The following is an 11,849-nucleotide window of genomic DNA, read 5'->3' as shown; positions in this document are numbered from 1 at the left end:
CTAAAACAATCTGGAAACGAGTTGGAAAAAAATGTTGCTGTGATTTGATTGGACGGTGTAAAATACAGATACTAACTTGATTACTTTATACGTGTAAATTTGGTTGCCTGCCATTAAATAAATTAATTCTGATTAGTACAAATCGTAATAAATTCTTATTCTCTTAGTAAATAAACATTAATTGTATTGTGACAGATACATAATTAATAATAATGAGCTGAAAACATTATAATTATGGTGCAATAATTAGTATTTTATAATTTTTTATTTAAAAAACAGTAAAAAGCACTTGGCAGCGGTGGGATTCGAACCCACGCCTCCGAAGAGACTGGTGCCTTAAACCAGCGCCTTAGACCGCTCGGCCACGCTACCTCGGTGTAAAACATTATAATAAAAAGTCTTAACAGATACACATTTCTACATCTTTTACGTACCTACAATATATTATTAGATCCACGTAGGTATTTTACGTCGTCACTTTATAATGATTAATTTGGCACTTGATGCGTGGAAACTTCGCGCACCGCGGCAGGTGAATCATTAAAGCCCCCAAATAAAACACACCTAATCTAATATTTTGTCGCAAATGTGTAAACTCATTTTCAGACAACTTATTCAAAAATTAAAATACAAAATTTCCAAACTTCCAAAGTCATCAAAACTAAATTAAACTCGTTGCGAGTCTAAAACAACAAACAATTTGGAATCACATTAAAAATAACTTCTTAAAACGCTAAAAAAGTGTTTTTGTAAACACACTTATTTTTACCCAACCTCAATGTATCTCCTAAACTTAGGCAACTTCTTAAGCAACCAACTTTGTTTATATCAAAAATCAAGGTTATGTTTCATAATTTACCCCTGAGATTCAAAACATAAATTTATAAAAGCTTTAGTCACGCATCACATTTCTCAATCTCAACATGAAAACTCTCGACGAAACGAATGACTCATATGTGCATGCCGCCTCCGCCTCCGCAACCACAAATGTGTAAGTGTGTAAAACACACATAGAAACAATATGCCTCGTCAAGAATAACCCCGGTCGTGAATCGGGAGTGTTTTCGTCGTGAGTGAGCGTTTTCTCGATAAGCGCGGCATGCGGCATGCGACGGCGGCGGCGAAAAACCCAACGGGCGAAACTATAAGAGACGCGCGAATAGGTAGCGTCGCACGTAGTTAACCTGAATCATCCGACGGGACGAAAGTTGAAATTCGCACACGTGCCCCACACATAAATCAAATCAAATCAAGAAGATGCCTGGACCATCACGACCATTATGGCAGGTGAGCAAATCTATTTGACATCTGTTTTTGATATTTTACAAAACATAAATTAGGTTATGTTAGAAAAAAAACATGAAAAAATACAAAAAAAAGTTTATTAAGATACAAATGTTTTTTACAAAGATAAGATTAATAAATAGGCGCAATATATGCAACCCATAACATTTTCATGTGAAACTCTGGAATTTTGCACGTTTACAAGTGGAAAATTTGTTGATACGAAAAGTTAAATTTAACGTTTTATGCGTGCGGCCAACGCGCAGTGGAAATATGCTTAATATCTGTGTCAAAAGGTCTAAATTTATCCTCTACGATCTAAATGTCTAGATACTTAACGAAATGTTCCAGAAATATTCTATAAACAGATTCAAATCTACAAAATCTACGAACACTCTGTATATACAACTAAATTTACTCCAAATTATCATGCAGGGAGGAATTCTTTAACAAGTTCTTCTTTGATACCATTAACAAAAAGTCCGCTGGTACATTATCGAAAACTTTCTTCAAAATATCCAACATGATATCCTCGATGGTTTTCGCTAAAATAGGGTTAAGTGAATCGGCAACCAGTCGCCAATTTTCATTTAAATAAGCATTTGTTGTTTCTTCCAACGCTTTGATTCCATCGAATAAATTACCAAGATGCAGACGTAATCCGCCGATTTGGAATTTTACTGTAATGCCCTGTACGCTGAAGAAATGAAATTCTCCGCGTTTGATCATTTTCACTTTTGATTTCGCGCTTATTTCGAGGTTACGTGCGTCGAACCAACACTGACCAATACCACGCAGTGGAATAACCAAAATACGACCGAGGAGGACATAGCGGCCATCGATGCGCAGGCGCGGTAGGCGTAAATCCGTATGGAAGTCGTATGTGACTGGATCAACACGGTTTTCGACGATTTTCGTGTGTGCAAAGCCTACTACGGTTACGTTTGATAGTGATGCGTTGACGTTGACTGGTCCTGCGCCTTGGAGGATCTGAAAATGTTTGAATAATTGATTAATTAGTGCTGGGTGAGGTAAAATGCAAAAAAAATTGCAAAACTAATGGCATTAAAGTGGTAATAACGCAATCACCGGGCGTGCGTGTGAATATACACGCATATAATTGCGAAAATTGCAACATAATGGTGCTGTCTGCGGTGTTGTGGTGTTGCTGCACCTCGCGGATTTTATTTGCGCAAGAGATAATCTTTACAAGTGGCGATGGCGTGTGGCAATCGTACGTCAAGAAACGCCGCAATTTTAAGGTTTTAACAGCGCGTAGAGGCGAGAGATTCGAGTTTCGACATGATTTGCATTCTTTTCTACTTGTATAAGCATATAGTACAGACTGCAAAGCAAGATAATACATTTTTTAACATAAAATAACAAAAAACGGATTTACATACGCAGATGTCATTTTATCTGCATACAAAGTTGCCTATGTTAATATTTTGCATATATTTCTACTAAAAACACTATTTTTCTTTATTTTATGTTAAAATTAATATAGTAATATCTTATTTTAGTGTCTGGACTATATATTTTATACTTTGACGCGCCTAAACAAGCTCTATGAGATAAATATCGATTGGAACGAAATCGAAATTACATAACCTAGTTAAAACCACCGAAAAAATGCTAAATTTCAAATCGTTTCGTTTTCTATTTTAGAGCGGAACGATTGCGTGTGAATATATTTAGTGTGAAACCGGTAACGGACATTTTTATCGAGTTTATTAAAAAGTCACAACTCACTTTGATCCTCTTGACGCGCAGCGGATCCAGCGGCTCCAAGCCGATTTCCGGAACGCCTCGCGGCAATTCATTGAATAATAACTGGACGGCATGTGTCGAACAGTTGATGAAGTTCGGCTCGTTGATGTTGCACGTCTTCACGTAATCAGCTACAGATAATAATCGATTAAATTATGCTAAACATTTATAGGTATTTAATGTTAGGCAACTTGTTTTACACCAAGAATAACCAAGGGATAAGTATTAAAGAACTAGATTTTTGTTTTAAGAAAAACTTTCCATTTTGATCTAAAAATTATTGACAAGTGATTGATTAAGTATAAATTTGAATGTTAGTAGGTTATTTATTGTGAAATAAAATATCTTGCATCATTAAAATTACTTAATATTAATATTTAAAGATTAAACAGATTTTACTTACGTTGTTCTGTTAAATATGCACTGACTGTTTGAGAAAGTGCACAAAGGGCTATCACAACACAGGTTATACTAGGCAACCTTATATGCACACGCAAACTACCCTCCATTTTAATTTTATTTCACTATAACCTAACTTTAACTAAAATTTATATCAAATAATCTGTTTTTGAGAATTTTTGCACGTTGATAGTGAAAATTTAAAAATGTACTGATACCGTGCGTGCGTCGCAACGGTCTGCGGCTTAATCTGAGTAAGAAGTCTTCTAATCACTTTCACTCTCGCGCGGATCGCAAGAAAACGCGCTCTACCCATGCCGCGCCGAGATGTCGATGTCGTCGTCGACATGTGTGGCAATTAATCCGGCCACTTGCGGGGTTCTTGCATTCGATACATATAAAAAATAATCGCACGAACAAAGCAACTTGTGTTTAAAGCGCAAGCGCAACGCAACGGTTTTCTAAAAGCCAAGTTTAGACGAAATACGAGTTTATACAAAAATGCGTAATGTTGATATCTCTTAGGTTATGCAATGCAATCAGCTGGACGAAATGAAACAAGACGATAAATAATATGCAAATATACAGAGTGTTCAGAATAAAATTTCATCAAAAAACTTAAAAATTAAACAAAAAATTGTTAAAATAATAAAATTTAATAAAATTAAAATAATTTATTCCATTACATCATATTTTGTAAACAAATGTGTCATTTTTCTTTACTTTGTGTTTGCATTTACTTAATTCAACTTATTTTTATGTTTTTCGCTTTTTTTATGTTGCACTGTTGCACACAAAATTGTACAACATGTAAAGTAAACGTAATAAAAGTCCGCTCGTCGAAATTTACGTAAAACTCGAATATGCCTCAATACTTACATGCGGCTGCAAAGAGGTGAGGTTAGGTTAGCATAAATACATAAATAAGTGCGGTGCGTTTATTTATAGTGTTGCTTTCATCCGTTTTGAAGCGTTTTGAGCGTTTTGAAGCCGCTTGATCTTAAATTTTCCATTTTAAAGAGATTTCAGCATTTGTTGTGATAGTTTACGATGGTTTTATTATTTTAAGACGATAGGCAACCAAATCATCATATATAAAAAATAACATGAAACTAATTTATATCAATTATATACTCGTCGAAAAAACACAAAGCAATGAAAAATGTACGTCGCATGCCAAATTAAACGCGTGTAGAAACTAATTGTGACTTCACGCGTAGTTACTCTTCAATCTGTTTCAATTTAAAAGCAAACGTTTGAAATTTTTGCGTGGATTTTGTAATTTTGGCAATTTCTATGCGTTTCCATCGATAGATTAAATAGTAACAAATCGTAAAACATTGATTTATAGCATCTACGAATACATTGAGTAATTTTACGAATTTGCGCTTGTGTTTCCCTGCAAGAAATTTATCGCTACATGCTGGAAATTAGCTTCACACCTTGCCAGATGCATTAAATACACAATATAAAACGTAATAAAACCAAACGAAACTCAAATGTTGATTTGTGCTATATTATTCCAAGAAATCTGTGCAAAAATTTGTATTTATCTTGTAAAATCGTGAATCCAAGCGCTTTTTCGTTTGTCTGGCAGTTAAATGGATTTTCTCGATCGATATAAATAGATTTTCGCGCTCGCAGCGATGGCAATGTTTATCGGCGTGCATATTAAACACATAACCGATCGACAACGCCAGCCAAAAGTTTTGCATGACCTTGCTTTACTTTACAAACTCAAAAATTACAAATCAATTCGTTTTAATCGATTATTAAGCTTAATACGTATGCAACTTAATACACACACATCAAAACAAACCTAATATAAGAATATTAAGTTAATATTATAATAAAAAACATACACAATTGACTAACACATAGAAAAATATTTATTTCGTAATAGTTTATAAATAAAACGCACACACGAGTGACACCAAGGCACGATCATCGTCGAATATACTCAGCGCATTCAAAAATACTGACCACATGTGAGGAGAACAATTTCAACGCAAATTTTTTCGAGTTTTGGATCTGAACTATCTGCAAACGGTGCTCGAATGAGCGCAAAAGCGTTGTGTAAGCTTCGCAACAGTTTGCGAATAATAATAAAAACATAATCATAAAAAAAACAAAATGGCGGATATTACATATGCCTAGTGTTACCGAATCCGCCTTGACCAGATTGCGACGCGCCTTTATTGTAGCCCATTTGTAGATTGAGCTCACCCTCATGCGCGCGCAGCTGCTCCTCAGTGAACGTACGCTCGTTTTTCTCCGCCATCTTGGGACCTAGGGTCGGGCCTTGCCATTCTGGGTGTTTTTGTGTCATACGACCAAGTGCATATAGTGATAATACAACCTAAATATAATTTTTTTTTTATTTTGATTGATATAAAATTAATTTTTTGGTAATATTTTACCTGTGGGATGTTTCTACGTTCGAATAAATCAGCTGTTTGGAAGATTTCCTCCTGTGGGACGCCATATTTCTTCATTCCATCCTGGAAACGTTGGATGTTTTCCATCAGTTGGAAATTGGTGCCTTTTGCTTGGATTTTTTTAATACATCCGGGTGTTAACTTGTTCATTAGGTTGCATAGCACAACACCATCCTTGAGGACATCTTCAATTGCTCCACTAGGGACAGATTCTCCTAAACACTTGAAGATCCATTCCATGACCTCGGCTTCTAATTCTTTATTGCGTTTCTAATAATAAATGTATTAATTTTTATTGTTTTGGAGTAGTAAAATGTAAAAGTGTACTTACAGCCATTTTGTGACGGTGTAATGCGGTGTTATGAAAATTAGTAAACTTGGCGGTTTGCGGGCGAGCGTCGCGACGTGACTGAAACGACGCCGAGCGCAAGCGATGCCATTTATTTGGGCAGCTGCTGCCGCCGCCGGAGAGAGTGCGAGGGCGTTACGACGCCGTCGAGGAACAGATGCAGCAATTTTACATCTTTATATCCGATTCGACCAAAACTATAATTTTATGACGTGTTTTTTTCACATGTGGTGCGTTTTTTTACTCAAAGCAAGTGTTTCAAGTGTAAAAAACTAAAATTTTAATAAAAGAAGAAAAATTTGGTTAGACAACAGTAAATTGTTAATTTGTTGTATTGTGGGTTGCATATATGATATATTTAGACGTGTTTCAAGTGTTAAAACTTAAATTTTGTTGAAATTATGACATATAATGAAAAATATGGTTAGAAAACAGTAAATTGTCAGTTTATTGTACTGTGGGTTGCATATATGATATATTTAGACGTCTTTCAAGCGTTAAACACTTTAATTTTCTAAAAATTTGATTGAAAAACAGTAAATTATGATTTTCTTGTATTGTTGGTTGCATACACTAAGATATTTTTAGATAATCCGATTGAAAATGCTAAAAAGAACGAATTTATTATGTTGCCAAGTTGATAACATCTACATCCGGTCATTCCTTACGCCTCACACTAAAACACTCAACTAAAAAGATAAAAATTAGTTCAAAACGCGAGAATTTATTGCAAGACATTTATATCCCCAGCAGCTGTAAAGCAGGATACATTTATAGATCATCATAAAATTTCCTTCATTCAAATTTCATTCAAAAGTGCGAAAGTATGTTAATGTTAATGTTATCAGTCGCTACTACTCCACGTGTAGGTATATCAATTAAGAGCACAAAATATATGCTCGCTGGCTGTCAAAACAAAAACTGATCTAATTTTACGCCGATTAAAATACGTACAACTGAAGTGTGCGGTACACACAATATGTATTTTTATCATATTGCCTTTGGCGATATTTTTTCGCCTCTGCGACGTGCGTGGATGTGGTTTTTCGAGGCGGATTGACACGTGTGAATTACGAATTTGGCACCCTGCCTACGAACACATTCACGCGAGTAAAGTGTGCAGCGCTGGATGAAAAACATTAACATTAACGCATTAATGCGTAAAACGTTGAATTCTACGATTTAATGAGGCAGATGTTTGAATAATGTATTAGTACTGTCACTAAGTTGTATTAATGTCTACTTATAAAAGTGACAATACTTATATTGTCGTAATGCATTGCATGATAAACAATTTTCTGGTTTTCATTCAGGTTGCTGGTAAACGCGACCCAGAACAAGAACGTGAAGCACAAGAATGGGTCGAGCAGGTAACAGGCATGCGGTTTCCACCAGGAGTGCCCTATGAAGAGGTCCTGCGTGATGGTATTCTTTTGTGCAACTTGATGAATCGCCTCCAGCCTGGAATCATTCAGAAAATTAATACTTCCGGTGGAGATTATAAAATGATGGACAATTTGAGCCAGTAAGTTTTTTTTATTTTAATATTTTAACTTTATTAACCGCGCCGCCATTACACGCGCGACGCGAATCAAGTGTGCGGCGCTGCCTGCTCTAAATAAATCATCCGAAGCTGATTGTGCCTACCAGGAGCATAGAACCGCGAGGAGCAACCGGCTGTTTCTACTCCACATCGAGGTTTCTAGATATTTCCGTTTCACTCAACGTGAGTGTTGTTTCTCTCGCGCTTGTAATACAAACGCGTGTTGTTTCTGGTCCAGATTATGCTAGTGATAGACACATCGCTCGGATGCTGCGAAATTCTAACGGCGCGTTGCTTGGAACCGCGCCTGCAATTCGAATTCCCCCGAGAGGATCGTTAGCAGAACAAAGGAACAAGGATCATCAACTAGTGCAAACGGTAAATCGTTGATCAGGCGAACAGAAACGCGTCTAAGCAGCGCGCGTTCTCCTTTAGTCCGCACGGTCCCCACCTCAGCAACGCAACAAGTCGTATAGAATTCAATTTTGAGTTAGGCAACCAAATATACACATTTCGTTTAAGTTATATACCAATGTACAAATATTGTTTTTGTTTAGATTTCAGAAAGCTTGCGTAAAATATGGCGTCCCTGACGTTGATCTCTTCCAAACCACGGACCTTTGGGACATGAAAAACATTGCGTTAGTCACGACAACAATTTTCGCCATTGGTCGCACTGCATATAAACATCCAGAATGGCGCGGACCTCATCTTGGTCCCCGTCCTTCAGAAGAACACAAACGTGATTTCACTGAAGAACAATTACGCGCTGGTGAGGCTATCATAGGTCTGCAAGCCGGCACAAATAAACTCGCAACCCAATCTGGGCAAAACTTCGGCGCATCGAGGAAAATCATCTTCGGAAAGTAAAAACTTACTTTCACATAAAAAATTTAATTTCATGCAATATAAGCATTTGAATCTTTATCGTAATGGTACTAACGCCACAGAAACGCAAAGACTAAACACTTCTAACCTAAATTCTAGCAATTATAGTAAAATTTAATATTTATGTATCTTAATATTTAAAAAGAAAATACAAGTATGATTATTTCTTGCGTCCACCACGTTCCTTAACCTGGAGTTGGATCACTGCACCAGACACTACATTGTAGTAAGCCAGAGTGTTTTGATCTTTAAAGAACATCCCCTATTTCAACATAAAAAAACATTAAATACAAAAATAATCAAAATTTTTAAATTGTAACAAACCTCATAAAGCAACTTCTGTTTAGCCGGCGGCATATTACACTCCTCTTGAATCTTCGCTTTCAAAACAGACACAGCATCACCCAATGGTAAGGTAACAGCCAATGTTTGTCCAGCTAGCTTCCATTCGGATTTTTCCGGAGCCATTGGAATGTTAACTTTAACTGAAAGAGAAGCTGGATTTTTCGCTAAGAATAATTCTTCAGGAATGAGCGAATCTTCATTGCGAGCCTTCTTGGAGGCTGGCTCATCTTCAAGAGGGGTTTCACTCGGGTGTTTCATGGGCATACTCATTGGTGGACCCATTTGCGGGGGTAGAGGAGTTACAAAACCTGCCATAGGTGGCGGACCAGCCACTAATAATAAAAATTATATTATTTTATGTACAAAAATTAAAAATTTTATGATTTAACTCACTCATAAGTGGCGGTGGCCTCATTTGTGCAATGGGTGGCGCTGGCATCATCATAATCGACTGGGTTGGCATTAAAGTAGGCGCAGCTTGCACCGGCATGGGCATTGGTGGCGGTTGTTGTACTTGCGGAGGTTTAACCGGCTGTAAAAACATCTTTTTATCTTTTTTTACATCAAAATAATTAATAAAAAACTTACAATTGGATTTGGATTAGCTTGAGGCTTAGCACTAATCACAGCACCACCCATTTTCCTCCCCACATTCTTCGGTCCAATCTTCTCCTTCTCTTCATCTGGCAATAAACCTTTCACCTTGTGAATCTGATGAATTTGATCCTCCAGCGTAATATTCGCTCGTGCTGCTCTTGTAGCCGCCTCCACACTTGACGTATGCCCATCCCAGGTGACTTTCTCATCTTTCCTAGTCTCCTCCTCGCCGATTTTCTTACCAATCGCTGTTTCTTCATCGCCAACACCGAAGATATCCGTACGACGTTCCGCCAACAACTTCAAACTGGCATCAATGGCCGACCCAGCCGCATAGACTGTATCCTGATTAATTTTATCAACAATATGCTTATCGCGCTGTTCAACCCATCGTGGATCAAGCAACCCAATACGCATGTGTTCCTGTACTTTGGAAGCCGGGATGCGTTCACCGTTAATCGGTGAAATGAGATAATCATCGCCCACAGTCGGTCGGGAGACTTTAACCGCTTGTTTAGGATCGTATTTCTTTACTACAACCTTGTCTAATGCAGGTGGTAGCACTGGTTGTATAGTCGGAGGACGTTCATCTTCATCACCGGAGCTTTCTTCATCCATATCCTGCAAGCGATTGTCATCTTTGTCTGATTTACGTGCAGTGCGGTCTTCCATGTGACTTAATCCTTGTTCGTTATCATCTTCGTCGCTTTCCAGTTGCATTTCAATGTCTTCGCCTTCTTCTAAACGTTCTTGGATTAAAATACGCGCACCAACTTCTTCTGGTGTTGTTGGTGGAGGGAAGTTTCCCATTTCAAATGGTTGATAGTCGACTGTTTCAACCACGACGAAGTCATGCCAGTCGATTTGTGCGTATGCGACACGTTCGCGTTCGAGGATTTCTTCCTCCCTGGCGCGTTGTTGTTCTTGATATCGCTGCCATTCAGCGCGGTATTTTATAATATCAAGTACAGATTGTCCGCTGGCGGCTTCCTCGCGTAATTTGGGTTGCAAACTTTTAGGCGGAATGAGTACCTTTGTATATTGTTCGAGTAATTTTGTGAAATATTGAAATAAAGAGTGTTGCGGGCGGAGAAAATCGAATTGGAAGTTGCGTTGTTCACGATTCATCAATTGAGTGAGGAACTGCCGGCCATTACGTGCCACAAACTGCGCTGTTAGTTTTACTATGTCCCTAATATAAAAATAAGCGTTTTTAATTAATTTTTATGAATAAAAAAGGAAAAACTTACAAATCAAGAGCGGAAATCGATGGTGGATCAGCAATAAACTCGAATTCGGTTGGTGGATCCTTTGGAATGAATGGTTGCTCAACAGATTTCAAAATTTCCTGTTGTTTTTGTTGTGAGTTCAATGCAAGTTTAGCAATTGATGCAGAGATTGATGATGAAGGTTCAATAGCTTTAAAAAATATTCTTAATTTAATATTTAAACAAAAACTTAAGTAAAACATGATATTTTATGTGTTATTCAGAAAATAATCGCTTGCTCTATGTTTATAGTCATGGTACTCAAAGCTTTTTGACAGCTGAATACTAAGATTAGGCTAAATTTCATCACAAAAAACAAACTATCATAAAATATTAATAAATTATGACTTCTTACCTTTCCCTTCACGAAACTCTGTGACTTTATGCTCATAATAAGCATGATATGGGTCTCCAATGCTGAGAAAGTTGAACTTGGGATTGCCAAGTTCATTTTGCCGAATGCGCGCCTCGAATTCAGGCCCATTTCGCGCAACAAAACTGGCAGTCTTGTCAACAATGTCTTAACAAACATTAAGAAAGTATATACACTCATCTTTTGTATGCCCTGTCGATTCTGTTCAATAAAAAATTGCTTCGAATGTTTATTTTATGTTGTAAAAGGATACTGCGCACCTCTGGAGGTGGATAGATTATACCCACCACGGGATTTATATGCCCTGGATCGCTCGGGTTTTCATTGTTGCTGTTCACTTGATGCTCAATAGGATTGAGCACGTCCAATGCCGGCATTTTTTTACGAAAATGCACACAATTTGCAGTTGTAAAATGTTAAAATCGTACACAAACGTAGTAACACAACCTTAAAATTGTTCGGCTTGCGCTTGTTGTGAATGTTGCGCACGCACAAACTTTACACGACCGTAAATACCCGAAGTTGTAAATAATTTAAAACTATAACTTATTTTATCACCAAATTACCTTTAAACATTTAAATTAGTATTTATTTA

General features: G+C 37.2%; 4 protein-coding genes and 1 non-coding gene across 5 annotated transcripts; 1 reads left to right on the top strand and 4 right to left on the bottom strand.

The window, feature by feature from the left end:
- Positions 1 to 290: 290 nt before the first annotated feature.
- TRNAL-AAG (transfer RNA leucine (anticodon AAG)) lies at positions 291 to 372 on the bottom strand. The gene has a single exon. It is a non-coding gene; the product is annotated as a tRNA-Leu (tRNA).
- Positions 373 to 1,090: 718 nt separating this feature from the next.
- Positions 1,091 to 8,837, top strand: LOC135800460 (muscle-specific protein 20-like). The gene is made up of 3 exons (XM_065313705.1): positions 1,091 to 1,287; positions 7,554 to 7,765; positions 8,341 to 8,837. Exons 1-3 carry the CDS (start codon positions 1,258 to 1,260, stop codon positions 8,651 to 8,653), a joined length of 555 nt encoding a protein of 184 aa, XP_065169777.1. The 5' UTR covers positions 1,091 to 1,257; the 3' UTR covers positions 8,654 to 8,837.
- Positions 1,369 to 3,924, bottom strand: LOC135801106 (protein takeout-like). Its single transcript, XM_065314473.1, has 3 exons — positions 3,458 to 3,924; positions 3,037 to 3,185; positions 1,369 to 2,274 (listed from the first exon to the last, which is right to left on the bottom strand). The coding sequence occupies exons 1-3, from the start codon at positions 3,561 to 3,563 to the stop codon at positions 1,699 to 1,701; spliced, it is 831 nt and encodes a 276-aa protein (XP_065170545.1). The 5' UTR covers positions 3,564 to 3,924; the 3' UTR covers positions 1,369 to 1,698.
- Positions 5,325 to 6,378, bottom strand: LOC135800945 (myophilin). The gene is made up of 3 exons (XM_065314286.1): positions 6,223 to 6,378; positions 5,874 to 6,161; positions 5,325 to 5,812 (listed from the first exon to the last, which is right to left on the bottom strand). Exons 1-3 carry the CDS (start codon positions 6,226 to 6,228, stop codon positions 5,597 to 5,599), a joined length of 510 nt encoding a protein of 169 aa, XP_065170358.1. The 5' UTR covers positions 6,229 to 6,378; the 3' UTR covers positions 5,325 to 5,596.
- Sf3a1 (splicing factor 3a subunit 1) lies at positions 8,662 to 11,842 on the bottom strand. Its single transcript, XM_065313702.1, has 7 exons — positions 11,508 to 11,842; positions 11,237 to 11,401; positions 10,864 to 11,032; positions 9,605 to 10,805; positions 9,410 to 9,548; positions 8,996 to 9,348; positions 8,662 to 8,933 (listed from the first exon to the last, which is right to left on the bottom strand). The coding sequence occupies exons 1-7, from the start codon at positions 11,629 to 11,631 to the stop codon at positions 8,832 to 8,834; spliced, it is 2,253 nt and encodes a 750-aa protein (XP_065169774.1). The 5' UTR covers positions 11,632 to 11,842; the 3' UTR covers positions 8,662 to 8,831.
- Positions 11,843 to 11,849: the final 7 nt, after the last annotated feature.

The sequence above is a fragment of the Atheta coriaria genome, unplaced genomic scaffold, assembly GCF_025399875.1.
Source record: "Atheta coriaria isolate IRGN ID8LTWV9N9 unplaced genomic scaffold, Caltech_Dcor_3.1 hic_scaffold_10_pilon, whole genome shotgun sequence".
Lineage (NCBI taxonomy): Eukaryota > Metazoa > Arthropoda > Insecta > Coleoptera > Staphylinidae > Dalotia > Dalotia coriaria.
This window is presented reverse-complemented; position numbering and strand designations above follow the sequence as displayed.